A 24,329-nucleotide genomic window follows, 5' to 3' on the forward strand; every position below is an offset into this window, starting at 1 on the left:
TTCACCCCAACAAACACAGCAAGGAACTGCAGTTGAGAAGCATGCAGCGGCGTGCTCCCAATACGAAAACCGGTGGAGGGTTTGTAGAATGATCATCATCTTCTAGACACTCCAGTACGAAGACAATATCGCCGTATTTTCTCGAAAATAGTGAGAGAGAAAATAAAGATATGATGTCAACGTATCCTTGTTTCCCAAGCTGTTCCTAATCCAATTTCTTCCATCATGGTGTCAAGTGTGGGGATCTACCGAGGCACCTCTTCCTTGTGGTGAAAGCGAGAAGAGGAGAGCAGGTGACCACACACCTGCTTATGAAGGTAAGCTGATGAGGGGTGTGGTCAGACTAATACTGGTATTAGAGGTACATTTGTGGTTTATTCAGTACGCGTGCACGTACGCGAGATAGTGCAGTAGCGATGCCAAGCTAAGCCACTAACGATACAGAACAAGCTGTATTGATCTATAGATGTACAGTAGTAAACAGAACAAGCTCTATTGATCTATAGATGTACAGTAGTAAACAGAACAACAGGCTCTATTGATCTATATATGTACAGTAGTAAACAGAACAAGCTCTATTGATCTATAGATGTACAGTGGTAAACAGAACACGCTCTATTGATCTATATATGTACAGTAGTAAACAGAACAACAAGCTCTATTGATCTATAGATGTACAGTAGTAAACAGAACACGCTCTATTGATCTATATATGTACAGTAGTAAACAGAACAACAAGCTGTATTGATCTATAGATGTACAGTAGTAAACAGAACAAGCTCTATTGATCTATAGATGTACAGTAGTAAACAGAACAACAGGCTCTATTGATCTATAGATGTACAGTAGTAAACAGAACAAGCTCTATTGATCTATAGATGTACAGTAGTAAACAGAACAAGCTCTATTGATCTATAGATGTACAGTAGTAAACAGAACAAGCTCGATTGATCTATAGATGTACAGTAGTAAACAGAACAAGCTCTATTGATCTATAGATGTACAGTAGTAAACAGAACAACAAGCTATATAGATCTATAGATGTACAGTAGTAAACAGAACAACATGCTCTATTGATCTATAGATGTACAGTAGTAAACAGAACTAGCTCTATTGATCTATAGATGTACAGTAGTAAACAGAACTAGCTCTATTGATCTATAGATGTACAGTAGTAAACAGAACAACAAGCTCTATTGATCTATAGATGTACAGTAGTAAACAGAACAACATGCTCTATTGATCTATAGATGTACAGTAGTAAACAGAACAACAAGCTCTATTGATCTATAGATGTACAGTAGTAAACAGAACACACTCTATAGATCTATAGATGTACAGTAGTAAACAGAACACACTCTATTGATCTATAGATGTACAGTAGTAAACAGAACTAGCTCTATTGATCTATAGATGTACAGTAGTAAACAGAACAACACGCTCTATTGATCTATAGATGTACAGTAGTAAACAGAACTAGCTCTATTGATCTATAGATGTACAGTAGTAAACAGAACAACATGCTCTATTGATCTATAGATGTACAGTAGTAAACAGAACAACTAGCTCTATTGATCTATAGATGTACAGTAGTAAACAGAACAACAAGCTCTATTGATCTATAGATGTACAGTAGTAAACAGAACAACAAGCTCTATTGATCTATAGATGTACAGTAGTAAACAGAACTAACTCTATTGATCTATAGATGTACAGTAGTAAACAGAACTAGCTCTATTGATCTATAGATGTACAGTAGTAAACAGAACTAGCTCTATTGATCTATAGATGTACAGTAGTAAACAGAACAACAAGCTCTATTGATCTATAGATGTACAGTAATCATAACAATCTCTATTGATCTATAGATGTACAGTAGTAAACAGAACTAGCTCTATTGATCTATAGATGTACAGTAGTAAACAGAACACACTATATTGATCTATAGATGTACAGTAGTAAACAGAACAAGCTCTATTGATCTATAGATGTACAGTAGTAAACAGAACCAGCTATATTGATCTATATATGTACAGTAGTAAACAGAACAAGCTCTATTGATCTATAGATGTACAGTAGTAAACAGAACTAGCTCTATTGATCTATAGATGTACAGTAGTAAACATAACTAGCTCTATTGATCTATAGATGTACAGTAGTAAACAGAACTAGCTCTATTGATCTATAGATGTACAGTAGTAAACATAACAACAAGCTCTATTGATCTATAGATGTACAGTAGTAAACAGAACTAGCTCTATTGATCTATAGATGTACAGTAGTAAACAGAACAACAAGCTCTATTGATCTATAGATGTACAGTAGTAAACAGAACAACATGCTCTATTGATCTATAGATGTACAGTAGTAAACATAACAATCTCTATTGCTATATAGATGTACAGTAGTAAACAGAACAGGCTCTATTGATCTATAGATGTACAGTAGTAAACAGAACAGGCTCTATTGATCTATAGATGTACAGTAGTAAACAGAACAAGCTCTATTGATCTATAGATGTACAGTAGTAAACAGAACAAGCTCTATTGATCTATAGATGTACAGTAGTAAACAGAACAGGCTCTATTGATCTATAGATGTACAGTAGTAAACAGAACAAGCTCTATTGATCTATAGATGTACAGTAGTAAACAGAACTAGCTCTATTGATCTATAGATGTACAGTAGTAAACAGAACTAGCTCTATAGATCTATAGATATACAGTAGTAAACAGAACTAGCTCTATTGATCTATAGATGTACAGTAGTAAACAGAACACACTCTATTGATCTATAGATGTACAGTAGTAAACAGAACAACAAGCTCTATTGATCTATAGATGTACAGTAGTAAACACAACTAGCTCTATTGATCTATAGATGTACAGTAGTAAACAGAACACACTCTATTGATCTATAGATGTACAGTAGTAAACAGAACTAGCTCTATTGATCTATAGATGTACAGTAGTAAACAGAACACACTCTATTGATCTATAGATGTACAGTAGTAAACACAACAAGCTCTATTGATCTATAGATGTACAGTAGTAAACAGAACTAGCTCTATTGATCTATAGATGTACAGTAGTAAACAGAACAACAAGCTCTATTGATCTATAGATGTACAGTAGTAAACAGAACAACATGCTCTATTGATCTATAGATGTACAGTAGTAAACAGAACAAGCTCTATTTATCTATAGATGTACAGTAGTAAACAGAACTAGCTCTATTGATCTATAGATGTACAGTAGTAAACAGAACAAGCTCTATTGATCTATAGATGTACAGTAGTAAACAGAACAACAAGCTCTATTGATCTATAGATGTACAGTAGTAAACAGAACAACAAGCTCTATTGATCTATAGATGTACAGTAGTAAACAGAACACGCTCTATTGATCTATAGATGTACAGTAGTAAACAGAACAACAAGCTCTATTGATCTATAGATGTACAGTAGTAAACAGAACTAGCTCTATTGATCTATAGATGTACAGTAGTAAACAGAACTAGCTCTATTGATCTATAGATGTACAGTAGTAAACAGAACTAGCTCTATTGATCTATAGATGTACAGTAGTAAACAGAACTAGCTCTATTGAACTATAGATGTACAGTAGTAAACACAACTAGCTCTATTGATCTATAGATGTACAGTAGTAAACAGAACACACTCTATTGATCTATAGATGTACAGTAGTAAACAGAACTAGCTCTATTGATCTATAGATGTACAGTAGTAAACAGAACACACTCTATTGATCTATAGATGTACAGTAGTAAACACAACAAGCTCTATTGATCTATAGATGTACAGTAGTAAACAGAACAAGCTCTATTGATCTATAGATGTACAGTAGTAAACAGAACAACAAGCTCTATTGATCTATAGATGTACAGTAGTAAACAGAACAACAAGCTCTATTGATCTATAGATGTACAGTAGTAAACAGAACACGCTCTATTGATCTATAGATGTACAGTAGTAAACAGAACAACAAGCTCTATTGATCTATAGATGTACAGTAGTAAACAGAACTAGCTCTATTGATCTATAGATGTACAGTAGTAAACAGAACTAGCTCTATTGATCTATAGATGTACAGTAGTAAACAGAACTAGCTCTATTGATCTATAGATGTACAGTAGTAAACAGAACTAGCTCTATTGATCTATAGATGTACAGTAGTAAACAGAACTAGCTCTATTGAACTATAGATGTACAGTAGTAAACACAACTAGCTCTATTGATCTATAGATGTACAATAGTAAACAGAACTAGCTCTATTGATCTATAGATGTACAGTAGTAAACAGAACTAGCTCTATTGATCTATAGATGTACAGTAGTAAACACAACTAGCTCTATTGATCTATAGATGTACAATAGTAAACAGAACTAGCTCTATTGATCTATAGATGTACAGTAGTAAACAGAACTAGCTCTATTGATCTATAGATGTACAGTAGTAAACAGAACTAGCTCTATTGATCTATAGATGTACATTAGTAAACAGAACAAGCTCTATAGATCTATAGATGTACAGTAGTAAACAGAACAACATGCTCTATTGATCTATAGATGTACAGTAGTAAACATAACTAGCTCTATTGATCTATAGATGTACAGTAGTAAACAGAACAACAAGCTCTATTGATCTATAGATGTACAGTAGTAAACAGAACAACAAGCTCTATTGATCTATAGATGTACAGTAGTAAACAGAACAACAGGCTCTATTGATCTATAGATGTACAGTAGTAAACAGAACAACAAGCTCTATTGATCTATAGATGTACAGTAGTAAACAGAACAACAAGCTCTATTGATCTATAGATGTACAGTAGTAAACAGAACAACAAGCTCTATTGATCTATAGATGTACAGTAGTAAACAGAACAACATGCTCTATTGATCTATAGATGTACAGTAGTAAACAGAACAACAAGCTCTATTGATCTATAGATGTACAGTAGTAAACAGAACAACAAGCTCTATTGATCTATAGATGTACAGTAGTAAACAGAACAAGCTCTATTGATCTATAGATGTACAGTAGTAAACAGAACAACAAGCTCTATTGATCTATAGATGTACAGTAGTAAACAGAACAACAAGCTCTATTGATCTATAGATGTACAGTAGTAAACAGAACAACAAGCTCTATTGATCTATAGATGTACAGTAGTAAACAGAACAACACACTCTATTGATCTATAGATGTACAGTAGTAAACAGAACAACACGCTCTATTGATCTATAGATGTACAGTAGTAAACATAACTAGCTCTATTGATCTATAGATGTACAGTAGTAAACAGAACAACAAGCTCTATTGATCTATAGATGTACAGTAGTAAACAGAACAACAAGCTCTATTGATCTATAGATGTACAGTAGTAAACAGAACAACATGCTCTATTGATCTATAGATGTACAGTAGTAAACAGAACAACAGGCTCTATTGATCTATAGATGTACAGTAGTAAACAGAACAACAGGCTCTATTGATCTATATATGTACAGTAGTAAACAGAACAACAAGCTCTATTGATCTATAGATGTACAGTAGTAAACAGAACAACAAGCTCTATTGATCTATAGATGTACAGTAGTAAACAGAACAACACGCTCTATTGATCTATAGATGTACAGTAGTAAACAGAACAACAAGCTCTATTGATCTATAGATGTACAGTAGTAAACAGAACAACAGGCTCTATTGATCTATATATGTACAGTAGTAAACAGAACAACAAGCTCTATTGATCTATAGATGTACAGTAGTAAACATAACTAGCTCTATTGATCTATAGATGTACAGTAGTAAACAGAACAACATGCTCTATTGATCTATAGATGTACAGTAGTAAACAGAACAACAAGCTCTATTGATCTATAGATGTACAGTAGTAAACAGAACAACAAGCTCTATTGATCTATAGATGTACAGTAGTAAACAGAACAACAGGCTCTATTGATCTATATATGTACAGTAGTAAACAGAACAACAAGCTCTATTGATCTATAGATGTACAGTAGTAAACAGAACAACAAGCTCTATTGATCTATAGATGTACAGTAGTAAACAGAACAACAAGCTCTATTGATCTATAGATGTACAGTAGTAAACAGAACAACAAGCTCTATTGATCTATAGATGTACAGTAGTAAACAGAACAACAGGCTCTATTGATCTATATATGTACAGTAGTAAACAGAACAACAAGCTCTATTGATCTATAGATGTACAGTAGTAAACAGAACAAGCTCTATTGATCTATAGATGTACAGTAGTAAACAGAACAACACGCTCTATTGATCTATAGATGTACAGTAGTAAACAGAACAACAGGCTCTATTGATCTATAGATGTACAGTAGTAAACAGAACAACAGGCTCTATTGATCTATAGATGTACAGTAGTAAACAGAACAACAAGCTCTATTGATCTATAGATGTACAGTAGTAAACATAACAAGCTCTATTGATCTATAGATGTACAGTAGTAAACAGAACAACACGCTCTATTGATCTATAGATGTACAGTAGTAAACAGAACAACAGGCTCTATTGATCTATAGATGTACAGTAGTAAACAGAACAACAAGCTCTATTGATCTATAGATGTACAGTAGTAAACAGAACAACAAGCTCTATTGATCTATAGATGTACAGTAGTAAACAGAACAACAAGCTCTATTGATCTATAGATGTACAATAGTAAACAGAACAACAAGCTCTATTGATCTATAGATGTACAGTAGTAAACAGAACAACAAGCTCTATTGATCTATAGATGTACAGTAGTAAACAGAACACGCTCTATTGATCTATAGATGTACAGTAGTAAACAGAACAACAAGCTCTATTGATCTATAGATGTACAGTAGTAAACAGAACTAGCTCTATTGATCTATAGATGTACAGTAGTAAACAGAACTAGCTCTATTGATCTATAGATGTACAGTAGTAAACAGAACTATCTCTATTGATCTATAGATGTACAGTAGTAAACAGAACTAGCTCTATTGATCTATAGATGTACAGTAGTAAACAGAACTAGCTCTATTGAACTATAGATGTACAGTAGTAAACACAACTAGCTCTATTGATCTATAGATGTACAATAGTAAACAGAACTAGCTCTATTGATCTATAGATGTACAGTAGTAAACACAACTAGCTCTATTGATCTATAGATGTACAATAGTAAACAGAACTAGCTCTATTGATCTATAGATGTACAGTAGTAAACAGAACTAGCTCTATTGATCTATAGATGTACAGTAGTAAACAGAACTAGCTCTATTGATCTATAGATGTACATTAGTAAACAGAACAAGCTCTATAGATCTATAGATGTACAGTAGTAAACAGAACAACATGCTCTATTGATCTATAGATGTACAGTAGTAAACATAACTAGCTCTATTGATCTATAGATGTACAGTAGTAAACAGAACAACAAGCTCTATTGATCTATAGATGTACAGTAGTAAACAGAACAACAAGCTCTATTGATCTATAGATGTACAGTAGTAAACAGAACAACAGGCTCTATTGATCTATAGATGTACAGTAGTAAACAGAACAACAAGCTCTATTGATCTATAGATGTACAGTAGTAAACAGAACAACAAGCTCTATTGATCTATAGATGTACAGTAGTAAACAGAACAACAAGCTCTATTGATCTATAGATGTACAGTAGTAAACAGAACAACATGCTCTATTGATCTATAGATGTACAGTAGTAAACAGAACAACAAGCTCTATTGATCTATAGATGTACAGTAGTAAACAGAACAACAAGCTCTATTGATCTATAGATGTACAGTAGTAAACAGAACAAGCTCTATTGATCTATAGATGTACAGTAGTAAACAGAACAACAAGCTCTATTGATCTATAGATGTACAGTAGTAAACAGAACAACAAGCTCTATTGATCTATAGATGTACAGTAGTAAACAGAACAACAAGCTCTATTGATCTATAGATGTACAGTAGTAAACAGAACAACACGCTCTATTGATCTATAGATGTACAGTAGTAAACAGAACAACACGCTCTATTGATCTATAGATGTACAGTAGTAAACATAACTAGCTCTATTGATCTATAGATGTACAGTAGTAAACAGAACAACAAGCTCTATTGATCTATAGATGTACAGTAGTAAACAGAACAACAAGCTCTATTGATCTATAGATGTACAGTAGTAAACAGAACAACATGCTCTATTGATCTATAGATGTACAGTAGTAAACAGAACAACAGGCTCTATTGATCTATAGATGTACAGTAGTAAACAGAACAACAGGCTCTATTGATCTATATATGTACAGTAGTAAACAGAACAACAAGCTCTATTGATCTATAGATGTACAGTAGTAAACAGAACAACAAGCTCTATTGATCTATAGATGTACAGTAGTAAACAGAACAACACGCTCTATTGATCTATAGATGTACAGTAGTAAACAGAACAACAAGCTCTATTGATCTATAGATGTACAGTAGTAAACAGAACAACAGGCTCTATTGATCTATATATGTACAGTAGTAAACAGAACAACAAGCTCTATTGATCTATAGATGTACAGTAGTAAACATAACTAGCTCTATTGATCTATAGATGTACAGTAGTAAACAGAACAACATGCTCTATTGATCTATAGATGTACAGTAGTAAACAGAACAACAAGCTCTATTGATCTATAGATGTACAGTAGTAAACAGAACAACAAGCTCTATTGATCTATAGATGTACAGTAGTAAACAGAACAACAGGCTCTATTGATCTATATATGTACAGTAGTAAACAGAACAACAAGCTCTATTGATCTATAGATGTACAATAGTAAACAGAACAACAAGCTCTATTGATCTATAGATGTACAGTAGTAAACAGAACAACAAGCTCTATTGATCTATAGATGTACAGTAGTAAACAGAACAACAAGCTCTATTGATCTATAGATGTACAGTAGTAAACAGAACAACAGGCTCTATTGATCTATATATGTACAGTAGTAAACAGAACAACAAGCTCTATTGATCTATAGATGTACAGTAGTAAACAGAACAAGCTCTATTGATCTATAGATGTACAGTAGTAAACAGAACAACACGCTCTATTGATCTATAGATGTACAGTAGTAAACAGAACAACATGCTCTATTGATCTATAGATGTACAGTAGTAAACAGAACAACAGGCTCTATTGATCTATAGATGTACAGTAGTAAACAGAACAACAAGCTCTATTGATCTATAGATGTACAGTAGTAAACATAACAAGCTCTATTGATCTATAGATGTACAGTAGTAAACAGAACAACACGCTCTATTGATCTATAGATGTACAGTAGTAAACAGAACAACAGGCTCTATTGATCTATAGATGTACAGTAGTAAACAGAACAACAAGCTCTATTGATCTATAGATGTACAGTAGTAAACAGAACAACAAGCTCTATTGATCTATAGATGTACAGTAGTAAACAGAACAACAAGCTCTATTGATCTATAGATGTACAATAGTAAACAGAACAACAAGCTCTATTGATCTATAGATGTACAGTAGTAAACAGAACAAGCTCTATTGATCTATAGATGTACAGTAAACATAACTAGCTCTATTGATCTATAGATGTACAGTAGTAAACAGAACTAGCTCTATTGATCTATAGATGTACAGTAGTAAACAGAACAAGCTCTATTGATCTATAGATGTACAGTAGTAAACAGAACAACAAGCTCTATTGATCTATAGATGTACAGTAAACATAACTAGCTCTATTGATCAATAGATGTACAGTAGTAAACAGAACAACAAGCTCTATTGATCTATAGATGTACAGTAGTAAACAGAACAACAAGCTCTATTGATCTATAGATGTACAGTAGTAAACAGAACAACAAGCTCTATTGAACTATAGATGTACAGTAAACAGAACAACAAGCTCTATTGATCTATAGATGTACAGTAGTAAACAGAACAACAAGCTCTATTGATCTATAGATGTACAGTAGTAAACAGAACAAGCTCTATTGATCTATAGATGTACAGTAAACAGAACAACAAGCTCTATTGATCTATAGATGTACAGTAGTAAAAATAACAACAGGCTCTATTGATCTATAGATGTACAGTAGTAAACAGAACACGCTCTATTGATCTATAGATGTACAGTAGTAAACAGAACACGCTCTATTGATCTATAGATGTACAGTAGTAAACAGAACTAGCTCTATTGATCTATAGATGTACAGTAGTAAACAGAACTAGCTCTATTGATCTATAGATGTACAGTAGTAAACAGAACTAGCTCTATTGATCTATAGATGTACAGTAGTAAACAGAACAAGCTCTATTGATCTATAGATGTACAGTAGTAAACAGAACAAGCTCTATTGATCTATAGATGTACAGTAGTAAACAGAACTAGCTCTATTGATCTATAGATGTACAGTAGTAAACAGAACTAGCTCTATTGATCTATAGATGTACAGTAGTAAACATAACTAGCTCTATTGATCTATAGATGTACAGTAGTAAACAGAACTAGCTCTATTGATCTATAGATGTACAGTAGTAAACAGAACTAGCTCTATTGATCTATAGATATACAGTAGTAAACATAACAACAAGCTCTATTGATCTATAGATGTACAGTAGTAAACAGAACAACTAGCTCTATTGATCTATAGATGTACAGTAGTAAACAGAACTAGCTCTATTGATCTATAGATGTACAGTAGTAAACAGAACAAGCTCTATTGATCTATAGATGTACAGTAGTAAACAGAACAACAAGCTCTATTGATCTATAGATGTACAGTAAACATAACTAGCTCTATTGATCTATAGATGTACAGTAGTAAACAGAACTAGCTCTATTGATCTATAGATGTACAGTAGTAAACAGAACAAGCTCTATTGATCTATATATGTACAGTAGTAAACAGAACAAGCTCTATTGATCTATAGATGTACAGTAGTAAACAGAACTAGCTCTATTGATCTATAGATGTACAGTAGTAAACAGAACAAGCTTTATTGATCTATATATGTACAGTAAACAGAACAAGCTCTATTGATCTATAGATGTACAGTAGTAAACACAACTAGCTCTATTGATCTATAGATGTACAGTAGTAAACAGAACTAGCTCTATTGATCTATAGATGTACAGTAGTAAACAGAACAACATGCTCTATTGATTTTGAAAAGCTTGGTAATTCATTTATCTACACAGCTGTAAAAATATGGAAACTACTGCTGTTCAGTCCCGATACACCTACGTATAACTGATTTCATGAATTAAATGATTATTATCATTATTATTATTGTTTTGAACTTTATTCATCACACTTTTCAAAACAAAACCACTTATTTTTAACCCGTATGCCAATACATTTGATTTGAATCTAATCTAATCTAATCTAATCTAATCTAATCTAATCTAATCTAATCTAATCTAATCTAAATGAGCAGACTGTGAAGACGTGGTTCTTAGGGGAGAACATAGACAGGTCTTACAGTAGCGATGCTAGCGGTGGTGACCTCTTGACCTCCCGACCTCAGCCTGGCGGCCCGCATCATGTGGCGGCTGGACAAGGAGGGCAGCGTGGTGTCGGACATGCAGCTGACCACGCTGGACGAGCTGGAGGACCACGTGGCCGACATGGACGTGGAGGAGCTGAAGGAGCTGAAGGTGGACATCCACAACTTCCTGGACTACTGGCCGCGCAACAGCAAGCAGCACACCGTGGACGACATCTCTCACGTCTTCGGAGTGGTGCGTCCCCCGCCCTGTGACCTCTGCATGTCTGCACGCCCCCCGCCCCTGTGTCCTCTGCACGTTAAAACAGCATTCGGCCTCAGTAAATAGACTTCAGTGACCTCTCCCCCTGTCTCCTCCTCCATGCTGACTAAGTGACCTCTCCTCCTCTCAGGTCAACTGTAATGGCTTCACAGTGAGCGACCAGAAGGGCCTGCAGGCGGTGGGCGTGGGCCTGTTCCCCAACCTGTGCCTGGTCAACCACGACTGCTGGCCCAACTGCACCGTCGTTCTCAACCACGGCAAGTATGTACCGCGCCTCGCCGACACACCATAGTGCTCAACCACGGCAAGTAGTATGTACTATGCCAAACACAGTGGTTGAGGTGATTAACCAAAGATGTACAGTGTTTTGTATGTATGTGTGTGTTGTACGTACAGTGCACATGTGTTTTTGAGTGTGGTTGGTACTGTACATGTGCATTTGTGTATGTGAATGTGGTGTACTGGTGTGTGGTGTGTGTGTGTGGTGTGTGTGTGTGTGTGGTGTGTGTGTGTGTGTGTGTGTGTGTGTGTGTGTGCGCGTGTATTTTAGGTTGTTGGTTCTCAAACTCTTTCATGTCAAGGACCCAAATACAACAAGCCATGGACCCCCAGTTGACCCCTATCTGAGAAGACCCCTATCTGTTAAATATGATTTAGTTCAGACTTCCATAACTGTCTAGTATACACCCACTGTATGATCAGACTAGTCATTCTTGCATTGTGTTCACTTCTAGTGAATAGATTATTAGTACAAATTCAACTGCTCCCCATCTTGCCAGGACTCCTGGGGGTCAGCGGACCCCCACTTTGAGAACCAATGTTTCAGGTGTTTGGTGTAAAACTGTTTCTCGTTTTGTCTTTCAGTCAATCGGCTGTGAATTCTATGTTTCACTCTCAGAGGAGGTGCGTTCCAATAGCCTGTACTGTCTCAACCTCGACCCCTTCAAAGTAGAATGCATAGAAACACCACCACATTCATCACAATGCCTCACGAATAGCCTCGCCACAGATACACACGGTGTGATGGGATTAGCGTGATCATTGCCCTGTAGAGGAACACGCCAAACGAGCCGCGAGCCAGCCTAGCTTAGCGCAAACGAATGCAAGCGGATGCATAGCGGCTAGCCTATAGCACGAACGAATGGAAGTGGATCATGCGCAGCATCTAGCCTAGCCGTTGGCCAACTAACACATCTCCCAGAGTTTTAGCTAGGCTAGCCATTACGCACAGCTTCCATTCATTGTGCTAAGCTAGGCTAGCTTGCAGCCGGATAGCTTTCTACTGAACACACAGAGAGGTGTCTATATCTTCTCATCTGACTCTGGAGAAGACGGGAAGCGCATGTCCCATAATGTTGGCGTGTTCCTTAAGTGTACACTTCTTATCCTACGAATAGATGACCAACCAACTCATTTATTTTAAGATTGTTGGTTTAGTGTTTTGCTAGTATATTATGACGTCATCTATTATGTCAACTTTAACATATTTGACTGACACTAATGTCAACAGTTTGAAATTGGTCAAGAATTGATAACTTTAACAGGCAATGACACACAGGGAAATTCTGTATGCAACTATTTTGCAAGCAGATTGCCAATGTGTGTCAAGCAAGTATAGATAGAAAGGTGATAGATAAGGTCATTCCTGTTCAGCCAATTTTCCTTCAAAATAAAATCACAGACATTTACCAAATCTTTTACCCAAAACTGTTCATTTCATTAGCTTTAAAAAAAAAATGTTTGAAGGACAAATCACTGGGAAATCAACAGGAAGTCCCAAATTCACCTTATTTGCACTGGCTTGACGCAACAAACAACACCCTTGATTTGAATACATTTTGGCGCTCATCTCATTTTGTGGCTATTGGTGGGAAGCATTGTCCATCTATACTTGTCCTTTGTAGTAAGTGCTACTTCATGCATAACCAGTTAACCCCCACCTGCCCCCCCACCTAGCTGGGAACCCCTGTAGTCCTGCAGTCTGTAGGTTTGATGTAATGTCATGTTTAGACCTGTGTCAGTATATTAATATGTATTCACCTGGTAATATAAATGCTACAACTGAGTTGTTCCCAACCACCCTCCCCTTGCATGTAATAACCCTATATTTAAAGGGGCACTTCACCAAAAAAACAACAATGCTGATTTATTTTGCACATTATTTCACATGCACATCCAAAAGCTAAACAGTTTTTGCACACAATAATTTAGTTTTATAGTTATCGAGAGTAAATTAGTTTGACTAGCACAGTCTCTGGAGCGTAACAGTAAGAAGCATTTTGTATGAAAGTATTCTGTACTTCTGTATGACAACTATTAAAGAAACTTGAAACTTAAACTTGAATGTGGCCACCAGTGATGTCATCAGGGACGTTGAATCCTTGTGTTAATTACAGCTCAATGAAATGAAAAGGTAGCAGTCCCTATAAGACAAGGTGTTGCTATTTATTCCATCTACATCATTTTATGGAGCTGTAATTAAACACAAGGATTCAATGTCCCCGATGACATCACTGGTGGCCATATTCAAACTAATTTACTCTCAAGAACTGTCAAACTAAATTATGTGCAAAATAATAATAATAATAATAATAATAATAATAATAATAATAATAATAATAATAATAATAATAATAATAATAATAATAATAATAATAAAAATAATAATAATAATAATAATAATAATAATAATAATAGCTTAATTTTATATAGCGCCTTTCAAGAGACCCAAGGTCGCTTTACATAGGGGGAAGAAATAACAAAGTAACAAACATAGTGGACAGACACAACATATACATATAAAGTGAGAATGATAAATCAGCATACCTGTAGTTTTTTTTATTTTTTTTTAAGTCCCTTTAAATTCCTCTGACATCATATTTAAAATAAGTGACATCCTATTAAAAAAAAAGAAAAAAAACTTGATTCCCCAGGAGAGACCACGCCACTGGTCAATGACCATGGTAGTAGCCTATATACAATAATAATATACAATAATATATACAATGGTAGATAGTATATACAATAATATACAATGGTATAGAGTATATACAATAATGTACAGGGGTATGTTTTATATACAATAATATACAATGGTATATAGTATACAGTAATATACAATGGTATTTAGTATATACAATAATGTACAATGGTAGATAGTATATACAATGGTATATAGTATATACAGTAATATACAATGGTATATTGTATATACAATAATATACAATGGTATATAGTATATACAGTAATATACAATGGTATATTGTATATACAATAATATACAATGGTATATAGTATATACAGTCATATACAATGGTATGTAGTATATACAAAAGTATATACATTTAAATATATATAAATTGTTATATAATATATACAGTAACATCCAATGGTCTCCCTGGCTTCTGTGCAGTCAAAATGCTTCCATTTCGTAATAATGATCTGATATTATTACGTTATCACTTTTATTAGGATGTTGTTTTCTGAGGTTTAACACCAGGGTCCCTCCCTGAGGTCGGGAGAGCTGCTCTAACCTACGCTGTAGTAATGACACTCCTCTCTCTTACCAGCTATCTCCTACCTCTCTCCTACCTCTCTCTTACCTCTCTCCTACCTCTCTCTTAACTCTCTCCTACCTCTCTCCTACCTATCTACCTCTCTCCTACCTATCTCCTATCTCTCTTGACCAAACTGCCTTTACACATTGTCTGTGTGTGCCTCTTTGTCTGTGTGTGTCTGTGTGTGTGTCTCTGTGTGTCTCTGTGTGTCTCTGTGGTTGGTCACAGTTGGTGATCAAACTGTACTCACTAGTGTTTCCCCTATCTGAATTATACTGTGGTGGTTATGAAAACAATCATATTTCAGTCACCAACCAGGTCAACCGGTATAACAAGCAGCCGTCACCAGCAGCTGGCTAACGCTAGCAGTTCTAGCTAGTTACGGTTAAGAAGTTAGCGTCCTAAAGGGCCAGGTTTCGCCTAACTTTAACCAACAGTTGAACATAGGTGATGCAGATGTGTTTGTGATGGTAGGTGAGGTCAGACCTGGAACCCAACTACATGATTTGAGGTTGTAATTCTTACCAATATAAAACTTGGGGAAACGCTGGTTCACATACTAATTCACATACAGTTAACCTGCACGACACACATCCTCTAGAGCCCCAACACTAATGTTTCCTTTTGTTTCTCTCTCTTAGTTGCACCTAGGGGTGGGTGATGTGATTTGGCCAAAATATCACATCACAATATTAACACACATTTTCACGATAAACAACAATATGTCTTACGTGTATTGTAGTCTTGTGAGCACCAGCCACAGTGTTCATCCCCTCCCCTCACCTGCCCCCCACCCCCAGGATCGAGCTGCGCGGCCTGCAGAAGATCGAGGTGGGGGAGGAGCTGAGCGTGGCCTACGTGGACTTCCTGAATCGCGCGGAGGAGAGGAAGAGGCAGCTGAAGATGCAGTACTTCTTCGACTGCACCTGTAAGTACTGCGAGGGCCACCTCAAAGACGACCTGAAGATGGCTGGCGCGGTCGCAGAGGATGGAACCAAGGTTTGTGTGTGTGTGTGTGTGTGTGTGTGTGTCCGTCCGTCCGTCCGTCCGTCCGTCCGTCCGTCCGTCCGTCCGTCCGTCCGTCCGTCCGTCCGTCCGTCCGTCCGTCCGTCCGTCCGTGCACGTGTAGAGATGGGTCTGGTTACATATTACAAATACGTAATATCAAAATAAACTACAAAATACTGGTGGGAAGGAAGGTAATTTAATTCAAATACACTCCACAGCTCACATAAACCCTCCACAGCTCACATAAACCCTCGACAACACATTAAAACTTGAAAAATATCCGTTTAAGGTAGATTTAGAACAGATAAAAAATATGCGATTAATTTGCGATTAATTTGTGGACAATCATGCGATTAATCAGATTAAATATTTGAATCGATTGACAGCCTTAATATTTATGTTTGGTAAACGGCATGAAGCGGTAAAATGTAGTCTTGATCTAGCGGTGAGAGCTGTGTGTGTGTGTGTATGTGTGTATGACTGACTGTGTCTATTCTGAAAATGTGTGTGTGTGTGTCTGTGCTGTCTGGCATATCTTGTGTCAGTAGTTAGAAATAGACCGGAGGCCAGAGGTTATCAGTGGGAACTAAGAGCAGAACAATGGAAGCCAGACAGGAGCTCTATTGTAACCTTTTAAATACGCTCCATACAGCTCTACTGTAACCTTTTAAATACGCTCCATACAGGAGCTCTACTGTAACCTTTTAAATACGCTCCAGACAGGAGCTCTACTGTAACCTTTTAAATACGCTCCAGACAGCTCTACTGTAACCTTTTAAATACGCTCCAGACAGCTCTACTGTAACCTTTTAAATACGATCCAGACAGCTCTACTGTAACCTTTTAAATACGCTCCAGACAACTCTACTGTAACCTTTTAAATACGCTCCAGACAGCTCTACTGTAACCTTTTAAATACGCTCCAGACAACTCTACTGTAACCTTTTAAATACGCTCCAGACAGCTCTACTGTAACCTTTTAAATACGCTCCAGACAGCTCTACTGTAACCTTTTAAATACGCTCCAGACAGGAGCTCTACTGTAACCTTTTAAATACGCTCCATACAGGAGCTCTACTGTAACCTTTTAAATACGCTCCATACAGCTCTACTGTAACCCTTTAAATACGCTCCAGACAGCTCTACTGTAACCTTTTAAATACGCTCCATACAGCTCTACTGTAACCTTTTAAATATGCTCCAGACAGCTCTACTGTAACCTTTTAAATACGCTCCAGGCAGCTCTACTGTAACCTTTTAAATACGCTCCATACAGCTCTACTGTAACCTTTTAAATACGCTCCAGACAGCTCTACTGTAACCTTTTAAATACGCTCCAGACAGCTCTACTGTAACCTTTTAAATACGCTCCATACAGGAGCTCTACTGTAACCTTTTAAATACGCTCCAGACAGGAGCTCTACTGTAACCTTTTAAATACGCTCCAGACAGGAGCTCTATTGTAACCTTTTAAATACGCTCCAGACAGCTCTACTGTAACCTTTTAAATACGCTCCATACAGCTCTACTGTAACCTTTTAAATACGCTCCAGACAGGAGCTCTACTGTAACCTTTTAAATACGCTCCAGACAGCTCTACTGTAACCTTTTAAATACGCTCCAGACAGGAGCTCTACTGTAACCTTTTAAATACGCTCCAGACAGCTCTACTGTAACCTTTTAAATACGCTCCATACAGCTCTACTGTAACCTTTTAAATACGCTCCAGACAGGAGCTCTACTGTAACCTTTTAAATACGCTCCAGACAGGAGCTCTACTGTAACCTTTTAAATACGCTCCAGACAGGAGCTCTACTGTAACCTTTTAAATACGCTCCAGACAGCTCTACTGTAACCTTTTATATACGCTCCAGACAGCTCTATTGTAACCTTTTAAATACGCTCCAGACAGGAGCTCTACTGTAACCTTTTAAATACGCTCCAGACAGCTCTACTGTAACCTTTTAAATACGCTCCATACAGCTCTACTGTAACCTTTTAAATACGCTCCAGACAGGAGCTCTACTGTAACCTTTTAAATACGCTCCATACAGCTCTACTGTAACCTTTTAAATACGCTCTATACAGCTCTACTGTAACCTTTTAAATACGCTCCAGACAGGAGCTCTACTGTAACCTTTTAAGACCCTTGTCGTGCTTCATCGGGTAGGGGAAGGTGCCCTAGACCCTTGTCGTGATGATCTCCGGGAGCTCCGTGCGGAGAGAGGGGGTGTCGCCCTGGCAATCAATTGTTCTATCATCTGTGCCTGCAGCCGGTCGCGCTCTGCTTCGCGCTGGGCATGGGCGGCGTCGCGCTCTGCTTCGCGCTGGGCATTGGCGGCGTCGCGCTGTGCATTGGCGCGTCGCGCTGTGCATTGGCGCGGTCTCTTTCAATGTTCTCTTCCGTCTGAAGGCGTCTCTCCTCTGTCTGAAGGCGTCTCTCCTCCAGTCTTATGCGGTCGTCTTCACTCCTTTGTTGCGCCTGGAAGCGCTCTCGTTCGGTTGCAGAGTGTTCGCGTTCACTAAGGGCTTGCGCTTGGAGTTGCGCGTGAAGGCGCTCTCGTTCGTCGCGCTCGCTCGTCTGTTGAGCCTGAAGGCGCTCTCTTTCCATGGCAGAGTGTTCGCGCTCACTAAGGGCTTGCGCTTGGAGTTGCGCGTGAAGGCGCTCTCGTTCCGCTGCAGATTGTTCGCGCTCGCTTGCTTGTTGCGCGTGGAGGCGCTCTCTTTCCGTTGCGGAGTGTTCGCGCTCACTAAGCGTCTTTGCTTGAAGCCGGTCGCGTTCACCCTGAAGTCGGTCTCTTTCGGTGGAGGCTGCCAGTGTGGCGATCAAGGCTTGCGCCAGTATCTGGTCCGCCTGGCTGGGGGATGACACTGACGGAGGTGATCGGCTTTTGACAGAGCTCGTTGTAGATCTGTTCTCCTGGCGCGCCCCGAGGTCCATCTCCTGGGCGCGCTTCTCTTCTATTGGTTGTGTGTCGGGTTCTGTCCCTGGAGCGCTTTCTTTATCCTGGAGCTCTCCGGGGACTATCCCGTTGACGTTGTCTGGGGGTATAGTCATGTCATGTCCCCCCTGGTCCCCCCCGTGAGCTTGGTCAGTTTCGTTAGAACCCACTGGGGTCTCTACTGGCAGGGTCGCCTGGTCGGTAGGATTTGACATGCTTTGACTATCCGTTTTATCCGCATTTAACGTCTGGTTAAAGCTAGGTATTAGAACGACAGCGTATTCCTCCAGATAGGGAGGTGGCTGACGTTTGCGCTGCGGGCGTTCTAGCTTGGGAGAGCCGCTTGGGGAGTGTTCACCGCTGGCCATGGTTAATATCAATATTATATTAGATATTACACTGATACCCTCCGGCTCGAAGGACCAATTGTAACTGAGGGGTACAATTCCCTGACTGTATTAAAGAGTATGATATATTAAACCACTACTAGTTATGTACTTTAATTACTGGCCATACAGTACATGAATATATATGGTGAACACTCACACAAGAATACGGCATTGACACATAAAGTACTATTTAGAGGGTATTTATTATTATTAAGCAACGTTAGGTTACAGATTGAGAATTAAGCTTGCGCTTGTATGGCGAAGAACACACGTAAAGTAAGTCAAGAGCGTAAGTCAATGAGAATAGTATGAATACTAGGATGGGTCTAAACTGACGCCACCTGTGGTATAGCAATTACATAGGGCACACTAGTACCAGCTCGCTCCAGACAGATCTATTGTAACCTTTTAAATACGCTCCAGACAGCTCTACTGTAACCTTTTAAATACGCTCCAGACAGGAGCTCTACTGTAACCTTTTAAATACGCTCCAGACAGGAGCTCTACTGTAATCTTTTAAATACGCTCCAGACAGCTCTACTGTAACCTTTTAAATATGCTCCAGACAGCTCTACTGTAACCTTTTAAATACGCTCCAGACAGGAGCTCTACTGTAACCTTTTAAATACGCTCCAGACAGCTCTACTGTAACCTTTTTAATACGCTCCATACAGGAGCTCTATTGTAACCTTTTAAATACGCTCCAGACAGGAGCTCTACTGTAACCTTTTAAATACGCTCCAGACAGCTCTACTGTAACCTTTTAAATACGCTCCATACAGCTCTACTGTAACCTTTTAAATACGCTCCAGACAGCTCTACTGTAACCTTTTAAATACGCTCCAGACAGGAGCTCTATTGTAACCTTTTAAATACGCTCCAGACAGCTCTACTGTAACCTTTTAAATACGCTCCAGACAGGAGCTCTACTGTAACCTTTTAAATACGCTCCATACAACTCTATTGTAACCTTTTAAATACGCTCCATACAGGAGCTCTACTGTAACTTTTTAAATACGCTCCATACAACTCTATTGTAACCTTTTAAATACGCTCCATACAGGAGCTCTACTGTAACTTTTTAAATACGCTCCATACAGCTCTATTGTAACCTTTTAAATACGCTCCATACAACTCTATTGTAACCTTTTAAATACGCTCCATACAGGAGCTCTACTGTAACTTTTTAAATACGCTCCATACAACTCTATTGTAACCTTTTAAATACGCTCCATACAGGAGCTCTACTGTAACTTTTTAAATACGCTCCAGACAGCTCTACTGTAACCTTTTAAATACGCTCCAGACAGGAGCTCTACTGTAACCTTTTAAATACGCTCCATACAGGAGCTCTATTGTAACCTTTTAAATACGCTCCAGACAGCTCTACTGTAACCTTTTAAATACGCTCCAGACAGGAGCTCTACTGTAACCTTTTAAATACGCTCCATACAGGAGCTCTACTGTAACCTTTTAAATACGCTCCAGACAGGAGCTCTACTGTAACCTTTTAAATACGCTCCAGACAGCTCTACTGTAACCTTTTAAATACGCTCCATACAGCTCTACTGTAACCTTTTAAATACGCTCCAGACAGGAGCTCTACTGTAACCTTTTAAATACGCTCCATACAGCTCTACTGTAACCTTTTAAATACGCTCCAGACAGCTCTATTGTAACCTTTTAAATACGCTCCATACAGGAGCTCTACTGTAACCTTTTAAATACGCTCCATACAACTCTACTGTAACCTTTTAAATACGCTCCAGACAGCTCTATTGTAACCTTTTAAATACGGTACAGCTCTACTGTAACCTTTTAAATACGCTCCAGACAGCTCTATTGTAACCTTTTAAATACGCTCCAGACAGCTCTATTGTAACCTTTTAAATACGCTCCATACAGGAGCTCTACTGTAACCTTTTAAATACGCTCCATACAACTCTACTGTAACCTTTTAAATACGCTCCAGACAGCTCTACTGTAACCTTTTAAATACGCTCCAGACAGCTCTACTGTAACCTTTTAAATACACTCCAGCTCTACTGTAACCTTTTAAATACGCTCCAGACAGCTCTACTGTAACCTTTTAAATACGCTCCAGACAGGAGCTCTACTGTAACCTTTTAAATACGCTCCAGACAGGAGCTCTACTGTAACCTTTTAAATACGCTCCAGACAGGAGCTCTACTGTAACCTTTTAAATACGCTCCAGACAGGAGCTCTACTGTAACCTTTTAAATACGCTCCATACAGGAGCTCTACTGTAACCTTTTAAATACACTCCAGACAGCTCTACTGTAACCTTTTAAATACGCTCCAGACAGCTCTACTGTAACCTTTTAAATACGCTCCATACAGGAGCTCTACTGTAACCTTTTAAATACGCTCCAGACAGCTCTACTGTAACCTTTTAAATACGCTCCAGACAGCTCTACTGTAACCTTTTAAATACGCTCCATACAGGAGCTCTACTGTAACCTTTTAAATACGCTCCAGACAGCTCTACTGTAACCTTTTAAATACGCTCTATACAGGAGCTCTACTGTAACCTTTTAAATACGCTCCAGACAGGAGCTCTACTGTAACCTTTTAAATACGCTCCAGACAGCTCTACTGTAACCTTTTAAATACGCTCCATACAGGAGCTCTACTGTAACCTTTTAAATACGCTCCAGACAGCTCTATTGTAACCTTTTAAATACGCTCCAGACAGCTCTACTGTAACCTTTTAAATACGCTCCATACAGGAGCTCTACTGTAACCTTTTAAATACGCTCCATACAGCTCTACTGTAACCTTTTAAATACGCTCCATACAGCTCTACTGTAACCTTTTAAATACGCTCCATACAGCTCTACTGTAACCTTTTAAATACGCTCCAGACAGGAGCTCTACTGTAACCTTTTAAATACGCTCCAGACAGGAGCTCTATTGTAACCCTTTAAATACGCTCCAGACAGCTCTACTGCAACCTTTTAAATACGCTCCAGACAGCTCTACTGTAACCTTTTAAATACGCTCCAGACAGCTCTATTGTAACCTTTTAAATACGCTCCAGACAGCTCTATTGTAACCTTTTAAATACGCTCCATACAGCTCTACTGTAACCTTTTAAATACGCTCCATACAGGAGCTCTACTGTAACCTTTTAAATACGCTCCAGACAGCTCTACTGTAACCTTTTAAATACGCTCCAGACAGCTCTACTGTTACCTTTTAAATACGCTCCATACAGCTCTACTGTAACCTTTTAAATACGCTCCAGACAGGAGCTCTACTGTAACCTTTTAAATACGCTCCATACAGCTCTACTGTAACCTTTTAAATACGCTCCAGACAGCTCTATTGTAACCTTTTAAATACGCTCCAGACAGCTCTATTGTAACCTTTTAAATACGCTCCAGACAGCTCTATTGTAACCTTTTAAATACGCTCCATACAGGAGCTCTACTGTAACCTTTTAAATACGCTCCATACAGCTCTATTGTAACCTTTTAAATACGCTCCAGCTCTACTGTAACCTTTTAAATACGCTCCAGACAGCTCTACTGTAACCTTTTAAATACGCTCCAGACAGCTCTACTGTAACCTTTTAAATACACTCCAGCTCTACTGTAACCTTTTAAATACGCTCCAGACAGCTCTACTGTAACCTTTTAAATACACTCCAGCTCTACTGTAACCTTTTAAATACGCTCCAGACAGCTCTACTGTAACCTTTTAAATACGCTCCAGACAGCTCTATTGTAACCTTTTAAATACGCTCCAGACAGCTCTATTGTAACCTTTTAAATACGCTCCAGACAGGAGCTCTACTGTAACCTTTTAAATACGCTCCAGACAGCTCTATTAAAAACCGATACCGATATTTTCCGATATCCGATATCACATTTTAATATCGGTAGGCCGATAATATCGGACATCCCTAGTTACTGGTATATGATCTGGTATCTGGTAACTGGTATCTAAGGGTTGATTTTCAATTGTGATTAATTAAATCATTATGTAAATTAAACAATAACCTGTTCTAAAAAAAAAGGAGGAAAATAATGAGAAAAATATTGATCCATCATCATTTTATTGCAGTTAAAATTTTCGTTTTTTAACAGGGCATCAAATGCTAATTGAAACTGCTTAGAAAAACAAATAGCGCTTATACAGATATTCCCTATATTAGACCAACAGGTAACAACAAAACAACCAAAACAATAACAATATTGAAACACCTTTCTTATTTTAATACTGCGTGTGCATGTGTGTGTGTGTGTGTGTGTGTGTGTGTGTGTGTGTGTGTGTTAAAAACAATTAAAATACATTAAACTGATAAAAGAAATGCTTTTAAAATGTAAAATAATAGACCTAAAATGATGATAATAAATCATATTCAGCCTATGGATTTCCTTTGTCCTACATAAATTATTAGAAAAACGGGAGGGTTGGTTGACAGGTATGTACATAATGCAAGTCGCGCGCAACACCTGTTTGAGCTGCGGGATGAGGCGCGCTTCTTTCTGACAGAATGCGTCCCAGCTCGCTGCCCACCTTTCCGATCCCGACTGGATAACAGGGCTAGCATATTTGTCTTGCA

The 24,329-nt window shown here is 37.8% G+C and overlaps 1 protein-coding gene across 2 annotated transcripts in view; it reads left to right on the forward strand.

Annotated features, from left to right (window-relative positions):
* smyd1b (SET and MYND domain containing 1b) overlaps positions 1-24,329 on the forward strand; it is a 44,629-nt gene that overhangs the window by 13,358 nt on the left and 6,942 nt on the right. The window contains exons 3-6 of one of the 2 annotated variants that reach the window (XM_084322836.1): positions 11,602-11,815; positions 11,973-12,103; positions 12,707-12,745; positions 16,200-16,398. In XM_084322836.1, coding sequence (XP_084178962.1) covers positions 11,602-11,815; positions 11,973-12,103; positions 12,707-12,745; positions 16,200-16,398 — 583 coding nt within the window. The remainder of the gene's footprint in view (positions 1-11,601; positions 11,816-11,972; positions 12,104-12,706; positions 12,746-16,199; positions 16,399-24,329) is intronic. The other variant, XM_084322837.1, reaches the window with a different exon arrangement.

This window comes from Notolepis coatsorum, assembly GCF_963971535.1.
Source record: "Notolepis coatsorum genome assembly, chromosome: 10".
NCBI lineage: Eukaryota > Metazoa > Chordata > Actinopteri > Aulopiformes > Paralepididae > Notolepis > Notolepis coatsorum.